We start from the raw sequence: 26,418 nt of genomic DNA on the forward strand, positions 1-26,418 counted from the left end.
AGATAGACTTGCAGCAAAAGACAATAATCAGAGGCTAGGGATATAGCTCAGTGGTAGAGTGCATGCTTAGCATGTGTGAGGCCCTGGGTTTGATTCCAGTAGCATAAAAATAGAAGAAGAAAAGAATCACTCAACTTCTTCTGACTTTAACACAAAAAAATAACAAACACTTTATGATTTTTAAGTTAACCATAATGTAGATTGGCTTTGGTAGTTTTTAGCTCTCCTCTTTCTCTTTGAACTTTCTGAATTATAAATATTATGTGCTGTAAGATCAAGGAAGTCTACTAATATTAGTATCAGCTTAAGCAATATGATTTAAAAGTCAATTTACCTCAATTGTATTCACAGACTACACTTCAACAGCTATAATTCTCGGAAGAATCACTGTTGTAGACTCCATGCTACCTTCCAACAGAGTTAAGAATTGACTACAGTCACAAAGGGGATGTGTCCTATTAATTTAGGGTCACAAGTTCAATGCCAATTTCAGCAACTTAGCAAGGCCCTAAGCAACTCAGCAAGACCCCATCTCAAAATAAAAAATAAAAAGGGTTAGGGATGTGGCTCAGCAGATAAGTGTCCCATGGTTAAATCCCCAGTATTCAGAAAAAAAAAAAAAGAATCAATCATTTTGCTCACCTCAGAAACAAATTACATTTAAAAAATTACATTAATTGCTGCCAAAACAGATTTATCAAACACAGTAATTAAAGAAACCACAGTATTTGAGAGCTACTGATGAATACGAACATGTTGTACTTTAGAATTTTCATTAAGAATTCAAGTTCATCAAGGAATCTGGATACATATCTATTGTTTAGAAATAAAGACTGGTTCTTCAATATAATAGATTCAACAAGTAAAGGGCTTCCAGCCAATTTACATTAATGATACTACAAAGATTTAACCAGGGTTACTCAGGTTGCAATCAATAAGGAGACACTGGGGCTCAATGAGGCTTCCACAGATTTTCAGGAGTATAGGATGGAATTAGATAGATCTTATCACAAATAAAATGTTCTCTCACTCTCTCCCTCTTTGTCTTTCTCCCCCTTCCTCCCTCCATCTCTCTCTCTTTCTCTCCCTCCCCATTCTCATTCTCATCTCCCTTCTCTATTCTGATGCCTCCAAAAAAGTTAAGATAAAATCCTGGCTTCTTTCTAGTCTTGTATCCATGCTTATGCTGATCAGAAAACACCTCGGGAAACCTACACATTGTACAAATGTGTCTCTACAACTCACAAAGATCTTTTCTTCTTCTGAAGGTCTGTTCATGTTGAACTCTAAGATTTACTATTCTGCATTTCAAATTCTGTTAGAAGCACATGTAGCTCAGCTTGCCTGCAACTACAGCAAGCCACTACTAAAGGATGCTTGTTTAATAATGGAACACATTCCTTTTGAGACATGCTAGCCAAATTGCCCAGGCTGGCTTCGAACTTGTATCCTCCTGCAACAGCCTCCCTTGTAGCTGGGATTACAGGCATGCTCCATCATGCCCGGCTCAACATATTCCTTTTTATAACCTTTTTTTTTTTTTTTTTTGCTAAAAGATCCAGAGAGAACTGCTACTTCATTTACACTGGGCTTTATATAACCAGGTACATTTCATAAAAGAGAGGAAAAGAGACTGAGACTCTATATGGGAAGATCTTAGTCAATATCCAAATACGTTATACTTAAGATGTGAAGACATTCTTCAAGCTATGCTTCAGATCCTGATAAATTTCTAACATCTACATTTGGGACTTTACTTTTTCCAATATTTGATGGATTTAAAAGTAGCTTTTAAAATGAACCCAATGACACATTGGCCATTATATTATTCACTGAACTTTAAGACCTTTAAGGAATTTTAGCTATCTAGCTTGTCATGAAGGAAATGCTCAGAAATTCAGCAAAACTGAATGATCTCAGACACTATCTAAACACAGGATAGAGGACCACCTGGTAGGAATTCAAGGAATTCAAATGATGGTTGGCTTAGATAAGAAATTCTCAAAGCTAAATATAGAAATCAGGAGGGGATGCTTATAAAGTCTGGGCCTTTTTGTGTCATAGTTCAGAAATTATTAATTCTCAGGCTACTTCTTTGAATTGTACTGTAATGTCTACTTGTAAAGAATGTTCAGCCAAATACAGGAGCCCTGAAGAGTTTATTTCTTTTTAACTGCAGATTAGAAATATATTATTTATTAGCCAATGATGTTATATTTAATTTTATAAAGTTTATTCCAATTCTAACAAGGACTAAAGTTTCAGAATGAAATACCAGGAATGACCTAAAAGATAAAATTGTGGAATACAGTTGCTAGTCTTTCTAACAGTTGGTATAATTGTGTAACAACAAAGCAAATTTATTTTGAAAAGAATTTTTAAAATTTGATAAATAAAACAATAACTCTGTCTACATCATGAAGTTCTTGCCAAGTATCCATTAATTATAATTGCATCCAACATTTGCAATGGAAAGACAGTGTGCCTGAAAGAAGTCCAAAAGACTATCTCCTTTAATGTTCCAATCTGGGAACTGAAAACATAAATGAAGATTTACTATCCCAAAACACTAGGAAAATCTATAATTTAATCTTCTACTTTAAAAAAATATTTTTTTAATTATAGAGGTACATAATACTTTTATTTTACTTATGTATTTTTAATGTGGTGCTGAAGATCAAACCCAGTGCCTCCCATGTGCTAGGTGAGCACTCTACTGCTGTGCCACAACCTCAGCCCCTTAAGTCTTCTACTTTTAAGATTCAAGCATATTTCTAGCTTTATAGTATGGGTTCATTACAAATTGTAAAATTGTAAGGAAAATATAGCAATAAAATTCAATGCAAACAGTATTGTTCCTTTTGCTTTGAAAGAGTAAATTACAATCAAGGAACTATTTCAAGCAGAGGCCTTTGGCCATTCACGTATTTATCACATCACCAATAAGTTTCTGATCTCTCAATCCCTCATGAGGGTAGGTTTTCACATCACAAAACCACTGTCCAAATTCACAAAGAGTGTCATCATAGAACAGACAATTGATTAAGCCAGGTAAATTACTGATGGAGAGCAAAATACCAGGGTGAACATGCGTGGGTTTTTTCCTCAAGAATTTTTGATGAGTAGTTCAATCAGTGTGGCAATAGGTCCAACACTTTTCACAAGCCAGAAAAGTCTTTCATTTTAAGCAATGACTGAAATATTACAGTAGCTTAATTTAAAATTCCTATCCCATCTCATTTAAATGAGAAAGTAGAAAAAGGGCCTCTGGCTTTCCTTCTATCAACAGGACCTAGACAGGAAAGGTCTTAGGGAAGAAAGGACATCACCTCATTATCATAATATAACACCAGATGTTAGGGCAGCTTTTCTGGAGCCCATAGATATTCAGCATATTAATTAGCTGAATACTTTGCTATACACAGCAGCTTTTCCCTCTCCAGGAGATAAGAAATCAAAATAGGACCCACACTGTGGACTATTAGAACATTAAGAACTGCCTGGCTGTTTTCTATATCACTTTTGCCATTTGCTGGAAGAAAAAGAAAGAACAAACCAGGGACCATAATGGCTCCCCTCTTGGCTGCTCAGTCTCTGTCCCTTCTCTTATAAGAAAAATTTCCAAATGTTTCATTTCTGTATCAATCTTTACTTATAAAGAACATTTTCCCCCTAATTTTATCCTATCAAAAACAACTATTTCATCTATTACTTCTCACTACACAAAATATATTTGCATCACTGCTCACCTACAGTGTATATATTCTCTTTATGTTTAATGACAGTATAATATTGTCTCACGATAATATCGATTTTCTACCAATTTGAGTGTATTATTGTGCAGTACTGTCTATATTAGCTTGCAAACTTCTAGAGGGCAGGAATCTTGTCCCCTGGCTTTGTATTTCATCTGTCACAGTCACTAATTTATAATGAAATGATGACCATGAAGATGAGAAGCTATGTTAGTAATTCCACTGGATGTACTCTTCCTTCTTTTCCCTCTTCAGGCTCTGCCCAGGTTCATTTTTCCATCCCTCTGTCTCTTGACCAGTGAGTGCCCTGGTAGCTGACCTCTGTGGATTGTATCACCGAGTTTCCTTGTCTTCTGGCTCTAAATGGGGATCTGCCACCAAGAGGTACCAGTAGCAGAAAAAAGAGAATGTGGGAGGGAAAAAAGGTGAAGTATTATTACCTACCTTGCATGCTACTCTCTCCAACCTTGCTATAGTTCTGAGAATGGCCATAGCTTCCATCAGACAGCCCTTTTCCAGGGTTCCAAGAAATCTCCAGCTTCCACTAACACAGTTCAATCCTTTGCCTCTTTAGGTGTGTGTGTGTGTGTGTGTGTGTGTGTGTGTGTGTGTGTGTCAGGGGGCAGTAACAACTTCCTACTGTCACTAGTCCCTGGGTACTTCACCATCTCTTGATGGTTTTCTTAATGCTGCCCACACCTCTGCAACTAATCCCTTCATTAAATGAATTCTTTTTTCCTGCTAGGACCTTGACTAATATGTACTTTAATATAAGTAAATTACTGAAACTTCAATTCTTAGTAAAATTAATCTTCACTTAATTCCAATAGTTAAAATGAAACTAAGACAGTCTTTAGACAGTAATTCAGAGGACTTCAGTTGAATAAAGAAAAAAAATATTTTAGGTAATATCTATTAGAATTTGAATACTAAAATAGTCCATGTATTTTCAAAATTTTCAAGGAAATTATAATACTTCTTGAAGAATATTAATCATTTTTATTACGGAAAAGCAACTGAGTGATCAATGATTCCTAAGAGTATATAAGCATGCATTTAAGACATACTTCCAGAAGTCAGTCTTGGAATCTGTCCAATATAAAATAGGCAACAACTAATAAACAAACAAATAAGCAAAAAGCTAGTAAACTGTGTAATTAAACAAAAAAGAAAAAAAAAGTAGAAAAATAATAAAGCCAGCCATAAAAAAAACAAAACCAAAACGCTGCCTTCTCCTCTTGGCAAGTTCAATAAGATAAGAGCAAATCTAAAGACTATAATTATAATTGGTCATTTCTCATCCTTTAACCTAATTCCTTTCCCTTCAGCAATTACTGCAACCACTAGGTATCATTCTGGTCTATACTTGTAATATGTAACGATTCAATAGTCTATGTAAACTCAAACTTAAATCTATTAGCCACTAATATTACTGTCAACACATTTACCTTTATTGTTGTGATACAATATTTTTAACACAAGTAAGGAATTATTATTTTTTCTTCAAAATTTCTTCTTATAATGAGCCTGTCATCCAACCCATGGAACAAAATAGAACACATATAAAGAGCTGCTAATTAGCATTCACAAAGAGGATCTTTTTGATACAGGTCTGCCTGTATACATTTTCTAAAAGAATGTCTTTTTCCAAATATAAAAAATTTCATTCTCATCATGGCTTCTAGAAATGCAATGACACCAAGACTCCTAACTGATGACATTTCGCTACCCCTCCCTGAAAAGCTGTTTTAAAGTGTTCAAGTAGTTTCTAAAAAATGATACATTTAGATAGAGCTTTTGCACCATCCAGTGATTACAAAAAGGATGAATTATTTTCACATCAGTTTACTCCCATCTCATACTTAATAACCTGTCTCACTAAAGAAAACATCTCAGATTCCATTAAGGTTACCAAAGTATTAAAACATTCAAAATATCCATATTAATGAGGTTATACTGATATTTTAAAATAAAAGTGTATCTTGTCAAAAACTTAAATTACATGCTTTTAGTAATTAAATGTCAATGAAATGACTTCGAGAATCAGTAAATAACTGGTGAAGACATTTTAACTATTTTTCCGTGAGTTCATTTATATATGCAACTACATCTTTGTGAAATTTGGGGAAATCTTTAGAAACAGGTTCATACAAAAGGTAACTACTAACTAATACTTCAATTCCACATAATAAAAAATCCACTACAATATATAAATAATTTGTATTTGATAAATTACTTTGTTAATTGCTCTTTTGACTTTAAATAAGTAGCAGAATATAAAATTTTCTTATAGTTGTATTTACAAAACAGACAAATTTCCTAATATTTTCTCTCATTCCATACTTGCTCAATAAATATTTACCAAGTGCCTACCATGTACACCAGTGCTGTAAGTTATTAGACTGCTATCAACCAGTGAAGTTTGTACATTTTATACTTTAATATACTTAAGTGCCTACATTTCTGGAACATAGAATTATATCACCACCTTTCAAAGTGTCTTTATGTTTTTTTTTTAAATATGCTCATTCTGATAATCTGGAAAACTCAATTTATGCTTTAGATCTCTAAGGGAAAATTTATAAGTTCTTTTTTAAGACATAAAAATGTTTGGCTGTCTCACAGTTTGTTTTTCTCTATGGCAACATCAACACATCAAAGAAAGCATAAATTACTTTAACCTTTTAAGATTTAGATTTACCTGAAATGGGAATATTCTGTGAAACTGATAACTGTACATCTCCCGTTCCTGGTGGCATGTCAACAACTAAATAGTCCAGTTGACCCCAATCTACCTAAAAATCAAAATGACATAAATAACATCATTGTATATCCATTCTAGTGAAAATAATGAGTATAAACAAAATGAATGTGCTAATAACAAATCTAAAATAACAGCTGTCACTTGAGACCTTACTAGGTGCCAGGCACCAAGGGATAAGGTCAAAGATGCATACATGACAGCCACTGCCTCTGGTAGATCCTTGAATGACACGCTTAAATTTCCAGATACTAATGGCAACCCCATTTTACAATTATCTCCTAATCAGGACAAATCATTTAATTTCACTGGGTATAATCCAACATTTTATCTAAAAGGTCTTAGCTTTTTGCCCTTGGGGTTTTACTGTTGTTGTTTGCTGGCATAGCACTTCCTATGCAAACATAAATTTTCTAAATTTATTATTTTTCCTTCACAAAATAAGACATACTAATAATGAAAACCAAAATTTAATAATAAGAAAAAAATTAAATATAACTACCATCCCAATACTATTAACATTGATTCTTTCTTTCCAAACATTTTTTAAAAAGAAATTTAGCAATTATATAAGTCTATAATGCTCAGACTCAATCTAGTTAGTTCTCAAGGATATCTTGTGCTCTTTTCTTTTCAGATAGTTCTTCCCTGAGTTTCCAGTCTTCTGAAAGGTCCTAGGATCCTCTCAGTTGCCTCAAGTAGTATCTTGAAATCATACTTAATGCTTCCTTTTCCTTCTTTACCCCAGTCAGTTATTCTGCCTGCTAAAATCTCTCAAATGAATTTCTCTTCCTCCACCGCCAAGGAGCCAAGGGAGGTCACTACCACCTATTATTATTAAAGCCTCCCAGCCATTGTCTTTGCTCCAGTATTGCCCTTCCAGTCTGTCCCTAGCAACATTGAAAAACAGACCACATAAAAGATGCAAGACTAGTTGTGCTTTTTTGCTTAAAATTCTTTTCCAGCGTTTAGGATAAAGTCTGAGTTTAAGCTCTAAAACACTCTGTCTTGTGTTTTTGAGTAATTCCTCCTCATTCTTCAGATCCTAGTTTAAAATTCACTTCCTTAGGGAAATCTCCCACTAGATTAGATACAGCGTTCCTACTGTATACTTTACCTAGCCACTCATTTACTTGTCAAAGAAATGGTTAAGTACCTTGTATATATTGAGTTAAGTATTCATAATTAAATGGTATCATAGTACCTACTTTTCAGAACTTGAAAGATTTTGTATCTTCCTATAAAACTAAACTGAGTTAGAATACTTTAGAAAGGAATGGACACATAGGAGATAATTACTAAGTTTTTTCTCCCTACGGAATGAATGAACAAATAAACACATACAAAGGTTTGAGATTTTTTTTTTTTTAATCTAAATGGTAACTATGTAGGTAATTCCATATTCTGTTTCGTAAAATTCAATGTGTAACATGCCTTTCCCACATAATAATTTTTTTGATAAAAAGCTTGAATGAGATTAGATCAATAGATTCATTCACATATTAATATACCTATTCAACACATATTTATTGAGAATCCATTAGGTGCCAGCCATTGTTCCAGGTGATGGGGATAGAGCAATGAATAAAACAACATTCTAGCTACTGATATTTTATTAAGGGAGACCTGAAGACAGACAAATCAGAGCAATATGTGTTATGAAGAAAACTACAAGCATCTCTCACTATATAGTTATTTGGCTCCTGTTTTGGATATCCAGATCAAATAAGAAAAGTTCTAAAAAGCTCTTCAATTCTTGAATTTCAGATATAAAGTGATAAGAGTTCAGATAGCAAAGAATTTATCAAAAAATTTCTTTGACTCTCTTTGATTCCCAAGGTCAGATGATTAAGAAAACTTGTACAGTAGGGAGAAAGGATAGATGGTGGCGGGTGCTACTGTAGAAAGGGTGGCCAGAGCTACAAATGAAGTGATAAAGCAAGTGATGCAGACAGCTAAAGAAAAGTATTCCAGCCAGGAGCCCCAGCAAGTGATAGGCACATACAAGGAATAATGAGAAAACCAGCTCAGTCTTTCTAAAATAGCACCCCCATTATCACTGATTTCTCTCCTTCCCTGACATTGCTTTTCTTCAAATATTTACCAGTATCTGACACTACATATTGATTTGTCTTTTAGTAATCCTATGCTATTTCACAAATGTATGCACTTGATACTAATAAAATGCCATATTTTAAGAGAATGATGATGCGATGAACATCATTTGGCTAATATCCAATATAGGGTTCTTTGGTTTGAAAAACGATTACCCCAAGGTTACCTATAAGCACCATCTATAAAACTATCTCCAAGAAAAAATAAAGGATGGGCTGGGGTGAGGCCCTAGGTTGTATCCCCAGCACTGAAAAAAAAAAGGATAAAAAACACTTTTAATTTTTTATTCTCAGTAAGCAGACTAACAGGTTTGTTTCAGAGAATACCAGATAACTGGTGCCAACAATTTATCACTGTTTTTCCTTGGCATTTAACCATATTTATCATGTTATCCTCAAGTTTTTATTTCAGAGACCTATTAAAAAATTGTTAAGGCAATTCATTTCCAATTACTCTTAAAATGAATTTAATCTATTTGAGAAAAGAACCTAGTCCAACACCTTTGTCACACATAGTGAGCTTTCCATAAAGGCTTGTTGATTGGAATTGGACTTAACTAAATTTGATATGTGAGTTTCAGTTTTATGGTACTCACTAATACTAATATTGAAATATATTAACTACCAAGAAGTTCCAGTTATCTTATAAAAGAGCCACCAAAAGCATTGATTTTAGAATGATTTGGGGCTTTTCCAGATTCTACGTAAGAGTTTGTTACTTGTAGAAATTATGTTTTACTAAATGTAAAGAAATATACCAGAATCTCATTTATTAATAAAATCCAGTGGTAGAACCAGATTTTGTGTGGCTTGAAGCATATACATTTTGAACGGTTCTCTATTCAAATAGAAACTCAAAATTGTGAATGCAAAATTAAATATAGTCATCAATATAGATGCTTCTTGACTATAATCAGATTGCAACTCCAGAAAATTGAAAATATCATCAGTGAAAAATGTGTTTCACATACCTAACCTACCAACCACAATAGCTTAGCAATTCTCTAGGGTAGTGGTTGTCTTCATAATGCATGGTTAACTGGGAACAGGGGCTTGCTGTGGCTGCCCAACATAACAAGAGACCATAGACAACTAGTCAGGGAAAAGATGAAATTCCAAAATCCGAAGTCGTTTCTATGGATTGTGTATTGCTTTCCCATCACTATAAAGTGGAACTACTTTAAGTCTCTTAAGAAGGGAACACCTGTATTTATTTAGAATATGAAAAAAAATCACCATTAAGTGCCAGAACTTTAAAGATTCAAGTTATCTAAGATCTCTTGAATAACAGGAATGCTTCCTAAATGCAACCTGGTTTCCACTCTCCATCTAGAATAGAACATTGTACAATTCCCAAGATCTTATAAGGTCTCATGTGAACATGTAACACTAAGCTGAAGTTTCATTAGCTCCATGGAATTCCACTCTAGTAAAACCTCCTCAGTTTCCTCCCATGCTCCAATCACAAAGGATCCCAGTAGGAAAGTCTCAAGTCAGTCTAGAACTGAAGATACCAAGGTAGTCCAGATGCCCTATGAATACAGAAATAGCACTACTGCAGAGAATTCAGCATGTAGCTACCAAGTCAAATACATGTAAAACTGAGGGGGACAAAACAACAAAAAGGGAGAATCAAAAAAAGAAAAAAAGAAGTCAGAACTTAGTCCTCCTAATTGACACACAGTAGGGAGGCCAAAGTTACCAATAATATATTGACTATATATTTCAAAATAACTAGAAGAGAGGATTTTGAATGTTTTCGCCACAAAGCAATGATAAATGTTTAAAAAGGCAATAAATACGCTTATTATCCTGACTTGATTATTAGACAATATATACCAATATTGAAACATTACATCGTGCCCTATAAATATGTACAATTATGTACATATTTATGTAATAAAAAACTTAGGAAAACAAAAACACAAAGCTAGTGTCCAGGGCAACTGAGGAAAATGGGATGAGACAAGCAATTAGGACTTGAATCTGTAAAAAGAAGATTTCCACTAGATGCCTCTTTTACACAGTAACTCAGGACTCTTATGTCCCTTGGAAGTGTTTGACATGCAACACTTCCAGATCCAAATATAATGCAATCCCAGAACTTGTACAAAGCCATATCTATCTTAACTATCTATCTATTTATATATCTGTGTTATGGTTTAGATGTGGTGTCCCCCAAAACCTCACAAGTGAGACAATGCAAGGAGGTCTGGAGGAGAAACGATTGGGCTATATCTTTAACTTAATCAGTGAATTAATTCCTGATTGGATTAACTGAGTGGTGGCTAGGCTGTGGGTAGATGGGCTGTGGCTGGAGGAAGTGGTTCATGTAGGGCATGGCTTTGGGGATATATATATTTGTGTGTGTGAGTGTGTGTGTGTGTATCTGATCATCATGTGAACCAGCTTCCCTCTGCCACACTTTTCCTCCATGATGTTCTGCTTCATCTCGAGCCCTGAGGAATGGAGCTGGCCTTCTATAGACTAAAACCTCTGAAACCACAATCCCTCAAATAAACTTTTCCTCCTTTACAGTTGTTCTGGTTGGGTCATTTTAGTCACAGCAGTGAATAAAGCTGACTACACAGTCTGTACCCCATTCCTGACTTGAAAGTCCTAAAATCCTTGGAAACTCCAGAATGGGAAGAGTGTCTTTTGTGTGCTAATGAGTTGACAGGAGGCTGGAAACTCTTAGCCTCAGTGTGGGACCAACCATGTGATCAGAGAATTGGAACTTTTAGTCCTACACCTGACTCAATCAGCATGAAAAGGGAGAAGGGCTGAAGGCTGAGTTGACAAAGCAATGGCCAATGATGTAATCAATCATGATATAATAAAGCTTCTTATAAAAACCTAAAGGACAGAGTTCTGAGGGTTTCTGAATAGCTGAATATGTGAAAGTTCCCGGAGGGTGGCCTTTCAGGAGAGGGGATAGAAGCTCAGTGCCCTTCTCCCATATATATTGCCCTACGCATCTCCTCTTCCATCTTAGTGTTCATTTGTATTCCAAATCTCTGGCTTCTTGTCCACCAAGTGATTTCTCCTACCATGATGCTATCCACAATGCTGTGATACAGCCAAGGGGGCCCTCATCAGAGGCCAAACAGATGGAACCACCTGATCTTTGACTTTTAGCTTCCAAATTAATCTCTTTTCCCTCCCTCCCTCCCTCCTTCCCTCCCTTCCTTCCTTCCTTTTTTTGGTACTGGGGATTAAATCCAGCGGTGCTTTATCACTGAGCTGTATCCACAGCCCTTTTATTTTCAGGTAGGATCTCAATAAGTTGCTGAGGCTGGTCTCAAACTTGTGATTCTCCTGCCTCAGCCTCCTGAGCTGCTGGGATTATAGGCATATGCTTCTACACCCAGCTAAATGTCTTTTCTTTATAATTTACCGAAGCCTTAGATATTGTTAAAGAAGATAGACTAATAAAACTGGTATGGAAGACGCATTTAGCCTGGTCTCAAGCCCCATGGCCAAATTTTACAGGCAATAATTACCAAACTCCTAGGACCTTAGATTTAACTAATTTCTAGGATTTGACATCGTTCTTCCAACTCTAATAATTCTTAGTTATTTTTATACATAATTATCTCCCTAATTTCAATGTATGCTTCCTAACAGAAAAGAACATTTATATGCATTTCTGTACTTTCCTCTACATCCAGCCCTCTCCACAATGTCTAACAATATTTAATCAACAGCTACTGAATGATTCTGTGAATCAAGTTGCTGCTTACAATTTTATTATACAACTAAAATTAAAATCTTTGCCATAGGTAACTTTTACATATAATATACATGTAAAATGGAACATGAAGTGTTTTTCTTTATATCTGAACCATGAGTTTTGCTCTGCCCTGTGGCCTATTTATAAAATCATGCAACATTTTATTTTAGTTATGAGAGGAAAATTGCTATGAAAGAAAAATTATTTAAATATAAATTCCACAGCAAATGTCTGAATAATACAAAAAAACATCCTACTACAGTTGATGGCCTACTGGCTTGTGGAAATAAATGATACAACACAATAAACTTATCCTTGAGATATTCTAAGAGTTGACCCAATTATACAAGAACACACTATTCAAGTTACAATGATATAAGTATTCTCCCCCGAATCTTTTCATCCTCCCCACCATGATAAAGTTCTCCATTCTTTTTAAAATATCTTCTTTTCTAAGGAGAGGCTACTTGGGTAAATCCCTCCAAAATTACTATAAACCCAAACAGACAGCATATTGAGAAAAAGATGAAAACTTTATTCCTCTCCTTTCCCTTTACCATCATCATTTCCTTAGTTGTCCTCTTAGTAGAGATGTAAAGCAGGCTGGCCCTGACAGCTTGGAGAAAGATAACTATTTCTATAAGCTAATACATGGATCCATCTTTGGAAACTCTCTGAACCTACTTACTTAAATAATATTTAAAACATGTTGTCCCAAGGATAACTATGTAAACACATACAGTTGAAACAGTAGAACTTCAAAACCAAAAATAATGACACTACCACAAAAGTAAAAGTATTTCAATTACTTATAGAAACTCTTAAGTTCTCTCAAGTCCTGCTTTGGGTCAACTGCTTATATGTATAGATTTTCATAACCTAGGAAATAGATGTTAGTGCGGGATAGGACTGGTACCAAAAAAGTCTGAAATACTACAAACCTGTTTGAAATATCAAACTATTTTAAAGAAATTCCTAGGGGCTGGGGATATAGCTCAGTGGTAGAGCATGTGCCTAGTATGTGTGAGGTCCTGGGTTCAATCCCCAGCACCAAAATAAATAAATGAATTAAATTACCAAAATAATTTTTAAAATTTATTTATTTTTGGTATATTATGGTTATACACACCAGTGGGGTTTGTTTTGACATATTCATAAATGTACAGAACACAGTTTTCTCCATTTCAATTCTCAGTAGTAGCCCTTTCCCCCACTCCTTTCTCCCCTGATTATGTTTCTCTACTGATCTTTCTTCTATATTTATTTATTTAAATTGGTGCATTATAGTTATATATAAAATTGGAATACATTGTGATATATTCACATATGCACATAGCACAATTTGATCAACATCTTTCTCCAGTTTTTCTCCCTTCCCTTTCTTCCTTCTTCTCCTTTGCTCCTCTGCTTCTATTCTACTGATCTCCTTTCTGTTTTCAAGAGAACCTCCCTTTTTATTCTTCTTTTCTCTCTCATTTCCACATACGAGAGTAAACATTCAACCTATGACTTTCTGAGTCTTAGCTTATTTCACTTAGGATAATGTTCTTCAGTTCCATCCATTCACCAATGTTATGGTTTGAATATGAGGTATTCTCCAAAAGCTCACATGTGAGACAATGCAAGAAGGTGCAGAGAAGAAATTATTGGGTTACATGAGCCTTAACCCAATCAGTGAATTAATCCCCTGATAGGGTTAATTGAGTGGCAACTGAAGGCAGGTGGAGTGTGGCTAGAAGACGTGAGGCATTGGGATGTGGCTTTATGGTATAAATTTTTTGTCTGGCAAGTGAAGTATCTGCTTTCTGATCATCATGTGAGCTGCTTAACTCTGCCACACTCTGAAAGAAAATGGATGCTAACCAAGAATACTATACCCAGCAAAATTAAGCTTCAGATTTGAGGATGGAATAAAAACCTTCCATGATAAACAAATGTTGAGAGAATTCACAACTAGAAGCCTGCTCTACAGAACACTCTCAGCAAAATATTCCATGAAGTTGAAGTGGAGGGAAAAAAGTAGAAACCAGCAAAGGTAGAAACTACATTAAAGGAATAGTCAATCAAAGAAGAAACTAATTCAACTTAAAAACCAGAAATAATCCAAAATTACTTGGAATAAAATCATACCTCAATAATAACCTTAAATGTAAATGGCCTAAACTTATCAAACAAAAGACATAGACTGGCAGATTGGATTAAAAAACAGGACTCAACAATATGCTAAGCAAAAACATCCACAGACCAAAGGTGAAAGGATGAAAAATATATATCACTCACATGGATTGTGTAAACAAGAGGGGTTTCTATCCATATATCACATAAAGTGAACTTCAAGCCAAAGTTAATCAGAAGGGGAAAAGAAGGACATTTCATACTGCTTAAAGGAATTATACATCAATAAGATATAACAATCATAAATATCAATGCCCCAAACAATAGAGCATCTATGTACATCAAACAAACCCTTCTCAGTTTCAAGAATCAAGTAGACCACAACACAATATTACTGGGTTACTTTAACACACCTCTCTCACCAGTGGATAAATCCTGCAAATAAACTATAAAACTAAATAATTCAATCAATAATTCAGACTTAACAGACATATATGGAGTATTTCATCCATCAATGATCGAATATACTTTTTTTCTCAGCAGTACATGGATCCTTCTCTAAAAGAGACCATATCTTATGCCACAAAGGAACTTTTAGCAAATAAAAAAATAGAGATAATACCTTGCATTCTATCAGATCATAATGGAATAAAACTAGAAATTAATACTAAAATAAAAGTAGAAGTTACTCTAACACATGGAGACTAAATAATATTCTACTGAATGACTAATGGATAGCAGAAAAAGTCAGGGATGAAATAAAAAAAAATACTTAGAAGTAAATGAGAATAGCAAAACAACATATCGAAATCTCTGGGACACTATGAAGGCAGTTCTAAGAGGAAAGTTCATTGCATTGAGCTCATTTATTAAAAGAATATAAAATAGCCAAATAAATAACCCAACATTATATCTCAAAGCCCTAGAAAAAGAAGTACAAATCAACATGAAAAGCAGAAGACAGAAAATAATTAAAACCAGAGCTGAAATCAATGAAATTGAAAGAAAAAAATTGAAAAATTGACAAAACAAAAAGTTGGTTCTTTGAAAAAATAAATAAAATTGAAAAACCCTTAGGCATCCTAGTGAAGAAAGAGAGAAAACTCAAATTACTAGAATTTGTGCTGAAAAAGGAAATATCACAACAGACACTACTGAAATACAGACAATAATTATAAACTATTTTGAAAATTTATATACCAATAAAATAGAAAATATTAAAGATATCTGTTGAGAGCCACAGCCAAAGGGGCCCCAGCAAACTTCCAGCTGCCAGCAAACTTCCAGCTGCCAGCTGATGATTGGCTCACAGCGGCCCCAGCAAACTTCTAGCTGCCAACTGATTGGCTCCTCTGCAGTGATGCTCATTGGGCTGTTCCCCCGCCCTTTCAGACCACGGAGCTGCTCACTGGGGGACTTTTTTTGGCTCCGCCCACACGACCCAGCCAATCAGCCTCAAGAGCAGGAGGAGTGGGGGAGGTTGAGAGGCTTGTGGGAAGCCGGTGGCAGTTGGGCTCTGAGGGAATTCCTGAAGGGCTGTGTGGTTCGGTGTGTGTGTGTTCTAAAAATAAAGTTCGTTTCTTTTGACAAGTGGCTCCTGAATTGTGCCCAGCCAGACTGTGGCAGATATCAACAAATTTCTAGAGATACATGGCCTACTCAAACTGAATCTGGAGGACATACACAATTTAAACAAATCAATTTCAAACAATGAAATAGAAGATGCCATCAAAAGCCCACCAACTAAGAAAAGCCCAGAACCAGATGGATTCTGAGCAGAGTTCTATAAGACCTTCAAAGAAGAGCTAACACCAATTCTTGTTAAATTATTCCATGAAATAGAAAATGATGAACCCTTCAAAATTCATTCTATGAGGCCAATATCACCTGGATCCCAAAACCAGGCAAAGACACATCAAAGAAACAAAAGTTCAGACCAATATCTCTAATGAGCATAGATGCAAAAATTCTCAATAAAATTCTGGCCAATCACATACAAAACATATTAAAAAGATAGTGCAACATGAGCAAGTGGGGTTCATCCCATGGATGCAAGATTGGTTCAACATACTGAAATCAATAAAAATAATTCATCCATCAATAGACTTAAATACAAGAATCATATGATTATCTCAAGAGGTGTGGAAAAAGCACTCTTTCTTTTTCAAACACTAGAAAACCGAGGGATAGTAGGAACATACCTCAACATTGTAAAACCTATATTAAACCCAAGACCAGCAGCATTCTAAATGTAGAAAAATTGAAAGCAAAGCATTCCCCCTAAGAACTGGAACAAGACAACGATGCCCTCTTTCACCACACTTTTTATTCAACACTGTCCTTGAAACTCTAGCCAGAGCAATTAGAGAAAAGAAAGAAATTAAAGTGATATGAATAGGAAAAGAAGAACTAAAACTATCACTATTTACTGACAACATGATTCTATATTCAGAAGACACAAAAACTTCCACCAGAAAACTTCTAGAACTCATAAAAGAATCCAGCAAATTAGCAGGATATATAAAAAAATTAACACCCATAAATCAATTGCATGTCTATATATATATCACTGAAAGAGAAATTAGGAAAACTACCCCATTCACAATAGCCTCAAAAAATAACATATTTGGGAATAAATGTAACAAAAGAGGTGAACTATTTCTCAATGAAAACTACACAAGACTCAAGAATGAAATTGAAGAAGACCTTAGAATATGGAAAGGACTCTGATTGCTTTTGGAGAGACAGAATTAAGATTGTCAAAATGGCCATACTACCAAAAGTGCTATACAGATTTAATGCAATTCCTATTAAAATCCCAATGACATTCTTCATAGAAATAAAAAAATCAATCATGAAATTCATTTGGAAAAATAAGAGACCCAGAATTGCCAAAGCATTCTGTAGCAAGAAAAGTGAAGCATCACAATATCAGAGCTGTAGTAACAAAAATGGCATGGTACTGGCACCAAATCAGACATACAGACCAATAGTACAGAGTGGAAGACACAGAGACAAACCCACATAAATACAGTTATCTCATACTAGATAAAGATGCCAAAAATGTCCATCGGAGAAAAAAATAGCCTCTTCAACAAACTGGTGCTAGGAAAAGTAGAAATCCGTATGTAACAAAATGAAATTAAACCCCTATCTCTCACCCTGCACAAAACTCAACTGAAAGTGAATCAAGTTTGGCATTAGAACAGAGACCCTGCACCTACTAGAAAAAAAAAGTAGGCCCAAATCTCCATCAATGTTGATTTAGGAACTGACTTCTTTAACAAGACTCTTAACACACAAGAAGTAAAATCAAGAATCAATAAATGGGATGGAATCAAACTAAAAAGCTTTCTACAGCAAAGGAAACAACCAAGAACATAAAGAGAGAGCTTACAGAATGAGAGAAAATCTTTACCATCTGCACCTCAGACAAAGCATTAATCTCCAGGATATATAAATAACTCAAAAATCTTAACACCAAAAATCAAATAACCCAATGAGTAAATGGGTTAAAGAACTGAACAGACACTTCACAGAAGAAGAAATACAATTGGTCAACAAATATATGAAAAACGTCCATGGGCTGGGGATGTGGCTCAGTGGTAGAGTGCTTGCCTAGCATGTGTGAGGCACTGGGTTTGATTCTCAGCACTAGCATATAAATAGTCTATTAACAACTAAAAAAAATGTATTTTTAAAAAATGTTCAAAATCTCCAGCAATTAGAGAAATTAAAACTAAAACTAGACTGAGATTTCATCTCACTCCTGTCAGAATAGCAATTATCAAGAATACAAGCAACAATAAATGTTGGCAAGGAAGTGGGGGAAAACATACATTCATACATTGCTGGTAGAACTGAAAATTGGTGCAACCACTCTGGAAAGCAATAAAGAGATTCCTCAGAAAACTTGAAATGGAAACACCATTTAACCCAGCTGTCCCATTCCTCAGTCTATGCCCAAATGACTTAAAAACAGTGACTCAGTTGCATCAATATTTACAGCAGCTCAATTCACAATAGCTAAACTATAGAACCAACCTAAGTGCCATTCAACAGATGAATGGATAAAGAAAATGCTGTACATACACACATTACTCAGCCATAAAGAAGAATGAAATTATGGCATTTTCTGGCAAATGGATGGAACTGGAAACTATGTGAAATAAGTGAAATAAGCCAATCCTCCAAACGAAAGGCCAAATGTTTTCTCTGATATGCAGATGCATATTCACAATAAGTGGGGGGTGAGTTTGGGAAGAAGAGAAGTTCTTTGTATTAGACAAAGGGGAATAAAGGAAGGGAGTGGGAATGGTTATAGGAAAGATAGTAGAATGAAGCGGACATTACTATCCTATATGCATATATGATTAAATGACTAATGCAATTCTACATCGTGTACAGCCAGAAGAATGAGATGTTATACTCTACGTATGTATAATTAGTCAAAATACATTCTGCTATCATGTACAACTAATTAGAACAAATGAAAAAAAAAATGTAAAAAAAAATGAAGTAACATTCTACTCTTGAACCTTAGGGTAGAGGGACTAGTGAATGGGAAAGAGGTGAGATGGTAGGTTTATGGATAACGGGTGAACAAGAGCAGAAGAAATTAAGTAGTCACTGAGAGCCTAGTATAAGGTCAGTATTAGATACTTTGGAAATATATAATGCTACAAAATAGATATCTCTATTTTACAGATAAGAATACTGCAGATTAAAAGAAGTTACGGAAGTTTCCAAAGGTCATGCTGTTGATAAATGACAGAGCTGGGATTTGGATCCTTGACTGTGTGACTTGCCTCATGTTCCCATTCTCCCAGTGTGGGTTATAGCATTACTGTTCTTCAAGCTCATTAAGAGTTCTGCTAATAGGGCAGGGGTTGTGGCTCAGTGGTAGAGCGCTTGTCTAGCATGTGTGAGGCACTGGGTTCAATTCTCAGCACCACATACAAAAAAGCAAATAAAATAAAGGTCCATGAACAATTAATAAAAATATTTTTTTTAAAAAAGAGTTCTGCTAGCAAAATCTCATGACTACAAGAACATAAGAACTTTATTATATTACTTTTTCATATGGTAAAATAGGAATATAAAATAGAACATGCAGAATGGCAGAAAATTATTTACACAATATAAAAATGGAAAAATTATTCATTTATTTCCCATTTTTTCCTCTTTCTGGTTCAGTACAATGATGTTTATTTCTGTGTGTGTGTGAATGAATGGTTATGTCTGTACTCTTTACATCATTCTGAGTCTTTTGTATCATAAAGTAAAGGGTTCCAGTAACCATGGCAATTTGAGGTATAAATTTCCTGATTTTGTGCTACAGAAGAATGCTAAGTAAAGTTAGCCAATCCCAAAACACTAAATGCCAAATGTTTTCTTTGATATAAGGAGGCTAATTTATGGTGGGATAAGGAGAGAGAAGATGAGAGGAATAGACAAACTCTAGATAGGGCAGAGGGGTTGGAGGGGAAGGGAGGAGACATGGGGTTATTAATGATGGTGGAATGTGAGGATCATTATCATCCAAAGTACAGGTATGAAGACATGAATTGGTGTGAATATACTTTGTATACAACCAGGGATATGAAAAATTGTGCTCTATATATGTAATAAGAATTGTAATGCATTCCACTGTCATATATAAATTTAAAAAAATACTGAAAAAAAAAAAGCCTCAACAAAAAAACATTAAAACAGTCCAAAGGGGTGGGGGATATTTTAACTTTCAATAATCTACCATTAAATCCAGGTTTTATATTAAATCAATAATTACAAACATCTACACAAGGAACTTATGTGGAGCAATCATTTAAATCATAGTAAAAAAAACTATAAAGACTAAGAACAGATAAAATACTTTAAAGATGTTCTTAAAATACCTATAGCTTTTTAAACATAACATTTTTAAAACTGGGTCAGTAGATTTCATTTAAAAAATTGAAAAATCTAAATCATATCAAATAAGAAACTGATCACAAGAAATTTTAGCTCCATATGCAGTTAAATTTTAAATATAAGCTATTATACTGAAATTTTGTATTTTAAATTCTGATTCAGACATTACTTGCTATGATCTTAAGAAAAAAAAATCAGCACTGAAAGGGAAGTTTGACAAAAACTGAGACTATGAACCTAGCTTGGGCCAGATAAGAATCCAAACATTTACTCATCAGATAGAGAACTGGGAAACACGCATATATAAATTCTAATGATCTTTGTGACAAATTAGCTGTGAGATGATGGGCCAGCTAAGTAAGTGCTCTGCCTTTGTTTTCTCCTTTGTAAAATAAAGTATTTTTAGGATATCACTAAGTTTCCTTCAAATTACTTAAAAGGGAAAAAAGGCTGACAACAATCTGTGTAAACTGAAAAATATTTGGGGAAATTGCCTGCAGAAAAAGTAAACAAAAGATATTTTACTCCAAAATACCAAAATACCAAACTTTTTTAAAAAGGAGAAAGAGGAGGAAAAAAGAAATAACAGTGGTAATAGTATACCTCCTGTTAGAACAAAAAAGCTCTAAGTAACTTGGTATAATTCACAAATTTATTTTATATAATGACCTTATTTCCTTTGGAAAATTTAGCTGAATTTTATAAAGAATCCTAAAATATCTCATTGTACCCATCTATGAACTAATAATTAATAATTATATTGATACAAAATGAATTTACAAAATAGATTGTAAAAGTAGACCCACAGTTGTTGAGTGGATGTCCCCCCAGGTGAGGAGCAGGGAGGGATACAAACCTCCTTTCTTTGACCACTCATGACCATTTATATCATAAGCCAACAAAACCAAGCTCTGCTCATTCTGGTACTTCCCACACATCTATTATTGTGGATCAATAAAAGAATAGAAGAAAACATCACTTAAGAAACTTGTCCTAGGGGCTGGGGCTGTAACTCAGTGATAGAACACTTGCCTTCCACGTGTGAGGCACTGGGTTTGATCCTCAGCACCACATAAAAATAAAGATTTTTTTAAAAAAGAAACTTGTCCTATTTGTTTTCTTGCTATACATGAGATTTGTTTACTTTTGATTTACTCTATTTCTGATACCATCTAACTTTAGGTATGGTTTGTTTTCTCATTTGTCTTTAGTTACTAGAGGAACTGCTATTTATGTGACCTCTCTCCAGTTCTTAATATGATAATCAATTAAAGAATTTTTTCCTTTGGATTACCCAAATATATTCATGCTTTTTAAAAAATTTTAAAATAGAGCTACAGAATAATTTTTTTTTAAAAAAATAACCTTTCAGTAGGTAAAGAAATTAGCAAAACGTTCAGTATAAAATAGAAGGGTTATGTGAATGGTCAATGGATATGCTAATCACAAAGTTAGGTGTCAAAGTCTTATTAGTAATTCACTGAACTTCCACAAGATGTTATACATTTTCTGTCATTTTGTTTCTTCATATTACAGTGGTATGAACAGACAATTTTAGAGCTAGAAAGGACCCAAGAGATTATCTTGTCCAAGGTTTTTATTTTACAAATAAAGAAACTGAAACTCGGAAGTTAAATGATTGTCTGAAAGTTACCCTGGAAAGTAGGGACTATTAAAACATTCTTTGTCTGCTTTACAGTTTTGTTTTTAGAAGGGTAAATGAGATTGTGATTGTTTTAATACTTATTTTTTGTAGTTGTTGTTGGACACAATACCTTTATTTTATTTACTTATTTTTATGTGGTGCTGAGGACTGAACCCAAGGCTTTGCACGCACGAGGCAAGCGCTCTACCGCTGAGCCACAACTCCAGCCCTGAGATTGTAATTAAAAAAAAAAGTACTAGATAATTACATAGTAGTAGTATTACGATGAAAAAGTTAAAAGAGAAGTTTATCATATAATGTAAGAAAAAAGTTAAAATATCTCAACGAGCATAAAATGTTTAGCCTTACCAACAAACACTACGAAAAAAGTTGTCCATTTATGAGGTCAACACATTCCAAAATGATCCAAACAAGTAATTTTTAAAATCTTTTCGATTTGCCTTGATAATTTAATCAGAGTGAATTGCCTTTTTGAAGGCTAAAGGAAAAATTCTCAAGAGTAAAACTAAGCATGAGAATATTTGGTCAAAATATAATTTTTAAAATATGTAAATTGACTAAAACTAGGGACTAGAGAGAAGTCACATCTGTTGTTTGGATAAATTAAATTAGTACATTTTAGAGACCTATACCAGGTGTCTACTGTTAAGCAGACTTTCATCTACAAAGCCAAAGAGAAGGCTGTACCTAAGTAGTGACCTCATAGTGAAAACTAAATAATGCAGCAGCCTTTAATTGTAACTAGTTTTACCACAAAAGATATTTAAAAGGTTAATGAATATATGAGAATTGAGATGGAGATGATAAGATATAGAGGGAAATAACAATGAGGATGGAGGAATAATAAACACATAAAACAACCTAATTCCCATGTCACTAATTTCAACATTTTCTAACTTCCTAAACTACATAATTACTCCAGAACCATGCAAAAGACATCTAAAAAAACCTAAAATCATGAAATTGCAAAGAAGTAAGATAACGGATGATTTTATTTATCTCATTAAAAGACCATTAAATGAGCAATCCTTCATTCTCATTTAAGTACACTAGTCATTTCATCTAAGCTTACTCAAAATAATTGTGTATCCTGATGAGCAAGTGAATGCGGCAATGTAGCTAGAAGTTATTCCTGCCTCAATACGTAACTAGTATCTTCATATTTATCTAATATTTTGTGCTTAATGCCAGAGTACAAAGTAAGCCAGTATAGAGGATAATTTAATACCAACATTTACAAGTACTAAGTATTGTTCTAGACATCAGGTTTACAGCAGTGAACAAGATCTTTGAAGTCGTTGCTCCCAGGAAAGGGGGATAGGAAAACAAAAAAGCAAACCAATTAGTAGATCACTTCTAATCTTGGTGAAATTTATCTCAGTGTGTTATCTGTAAAACTGGAAAACTAACATTACTTTTTATAAATATCATTATATCCTTCCCAAACAAAAAACATGACAAACATTTACAAGTCAGAAATTACCTCTGGACTTGTATGCCAATTATACCTGCTCTATCCCCACCTCCAGTACTGCATACATAACAGAGTGCCCACCAGAGTTTGAGGTGAGGGCACACTGTGAAAATAGAAGAAAACTGTTTCATGATAGGATTCAGTCCAAGACTTTGTTCTATATAGATGTGCTCTCAAATAAAATCATAATGATAAATACGTAGCATTTGAAGCATATTTTATCTGCCTTAGTTTCAATGTGAGTGTCCATTTAAGGCATTTTTATTTAAAAAATATGACTATCAGTTTACAAACCTTTGTTACTAACTAAACTAATGCAAATCAGATTATGAATTCTAACTTATATTTTGACATGAGAATTCTTTTTTTCTCCTAGTAGAAGAATTAAATTTTATTTGACAGGATGAATATATACTTTTGAAAAATTGCATCAAAACAGGCCTATAGCTTGGTGTTTGGTTCTTGTATTTAAGACAACTAGATAAAAAGGAGAAAATAAAATTAAGGGTTAAAGTTCTTACTAAGCTACCTTTGCATCAGAAAACAAGACCATTTGGATACAAGGAATTAAAAGTCTTTGAATCAAGTATTTTCTTGGTAATTCTGAAACATTAATGTAAAGAAAATAAATCAGAGAAAAGCTATACATGCAGATTCCCTGTGTAAGTTAGTAATGGCCTGAATCAATCAATCTCTATGTGTCACATGTATCACACACACACACCACAATCCTCCCCAACCAACAACACATGAAAACATAGGGCAATAAAGACCTACATTGAGAAAACTAAGGCTAAAACTGAGCAAAAAAAAAAAAAAAAAAAAAAAAAATTGAAGAAATGTTTACTAACAATACATGCCACGCACTGTTCAGGCACACTGAACAATAAATGTCTAATTTTTCTGAGAACCACAGAGGCAATTAAGAGACCTTTCACACCTGCCCACCACCAAAACTAGTGACCTCTGGCACCAAAGCCCACATTCTTACTATGTAATGTACTGCCTTTCAATAATGGTTACCTCTATCCCTATTATTCTCATTCCTCTCCTATTATCCTCAAAAGATCTTACATAGATCCTTGATGAAAGTTTTGAATGTAACTAAATAACATTTTGAAGGTTTTACAAAGACCATTCAACAAACTTCACAACTAATTTATGAAGAAACCCAGGAATGATAAGCTAAGACCAAAAATGGGTGTGTGTGTGTGTGTGTGTGTGTGTGTGTGAGAGAGAGAGAGAGAGAGAGAGAGAGAGAGAGAGAGAGAGAAACTTATACTAGCAATAGAGCCATACCACTGCCTTCCTGTTAGGCAGTGAACTCACTCATTTAAGGACAGAGGACAAGATTGGCTAATTTCTCTATACCAGCAATTGTTTTAGTATTGGGATATAAATTATTGGCTAAACATTATAATATAAGCTCAGAAGTAAGTACCTATGAATCAAAAAGCCATGAGTTCCAAAATCCAATATGCGGATGAAAAATGTTTTGCTACAAAAATAAAAGCCTTATTGGCATTCATACTTTCTTGAAGGACTACTTCACATATTACCAATGTGAGGCACAGGAGTCCCCATATGTGGAACCAACACTTCCCTCAAAAACTGAATATGGATCCATTTAAACTGCATACATACACACACTCATAATACATGTTTTATCAGATGTTTTAATAAATACAGAAATTATATAGTCAACATGGGTGCTATCCCATACACAGGATAGTTTATTAGCTTTTCATCACTGACCAAAATATCTGACAAGAACAGCTTTGAGGTAAGACAGAACATGGTGGAAGGGAATAATGAAGGAAAACCATTCAACTCATGGCAGCTAGGAAGCAGAGAGTCAGAGGGAGGAGCCAGGGACAGACTATATATTCCTCCAGGCATGCCCCCAGTGACCCATTTCCTTTAGCCATGCCTCTCCTGCCTAGAGTTATACTACCCAGTAATCTGTTCAAATTATTAATTCATCAAATGGATTATTAATCTAATGATTAGGTTACAGCTTTCATACTCTGATTGCTTTACCTCCTTTTGGGGTATGACTTATATCCAGAAAATATATTTTCTTTATAACTAGAAAATTTTAAAATTGTTTATCTCTTCATAGTTATAAGCATGAAAAACTATATGCATAATTCAATGGCTTTTTGACTGCTTAAATATTTTTCACACTTCTTTTCTGGAATTTTTTTCAAATTCTGTAAAATTTAAAATGTTTCAGTTAAGTCTAAAGGCAATTCTATAATAGTAGTTCCAAAAATGAAATTATCAAAGACAACATCCCTGAAATAAGTTCATTTTTCATAGAGTATGATTTCCTAAACCTTAAAGATGTTTTCCATATAACAAGCCACAATAAACCTACATTAAATATGGGGAAAAAATGAAATAAACAGGGCTGGGGTTATAGTGGTAGAATGCTTGCCTAGCATGTGTGAGCCACTAGGCTTGATCCTCAGCACTGCATATAAATAAAAGTAAAGGTTCATCATTGACTAAAAAAAAATTAAAAAAAAAAAGCAAATCTCCTTAGAAGAAAATTTATATTGGCAAACACCCAAATCTGAGGAAGTTGCCAGATCTGTAGCACTAGTAGCTAGTAACAACAGAAGCAGATAGTGGTGTGTTTCTGGTGAAAAAGTCATGATCTAAGATCATACCGGCCATACACAGGATGGTGAGAGGAGCCACCTTGGCCATGGCAAAATAAGTCCAATTCTGCAGCTCCTGATGTGCTGTGGAATAAAAGCTTTTCTAAGACACAAGGATACAAAAATTCACCAGTCTTCATACTGTATTTGTATCTCCAGTAATAAAGGATAGGATAAAAAGTTATTTCACGAGTGAAATACATCATTTTACTCAATAACCA

The 26,418-nt window shown here is 34.3% G+C and overlaps 1 protein-coding gene across 2 annotated transcripts in view; it reads right to left on the minus strand.

Moving 5' to 3' along the window:
- LOC124081270 (iron-sulfur protein NUBPL) overlaps positions 1 to 26,418 on the minus strand; it is a 177,825-nt gene that overhangs the window by 39,740 nt on the left and 111,667 nt on the right. For both annotated transcript variants that reach the window (XM_046427486.2, XM_046427487.2), the window contains one exon: positions 6,457 to 6,550. In XM_046427486.2, the coding sequence (XP_046283442.1) occupies positions 6,457 to 6,550 (94 nt within the window). The remainder of the gene's footprint in view (positions 1 to 6,456; positions 6,551 to 26,418) is intronic.

Source organism: Marmota monax, unplaced genomic scaffold (assembly GCF_021218885.2).
Source record: "Marmota monax isolate L192 unplaced genomic scaffold, Marmota_monax_Labrador192_F-V1.1 WCK01_AAM20220418_F8-fsc00222, whole genome shotgun sequence".
In the NCBI taxonomy this organism is placed as follows: domain Eukaryota; kingdom Metazoa; phylum Chordata; class Mammalia; order Rodentia; family Sciuridae; genus Marmota; species Marmota monax.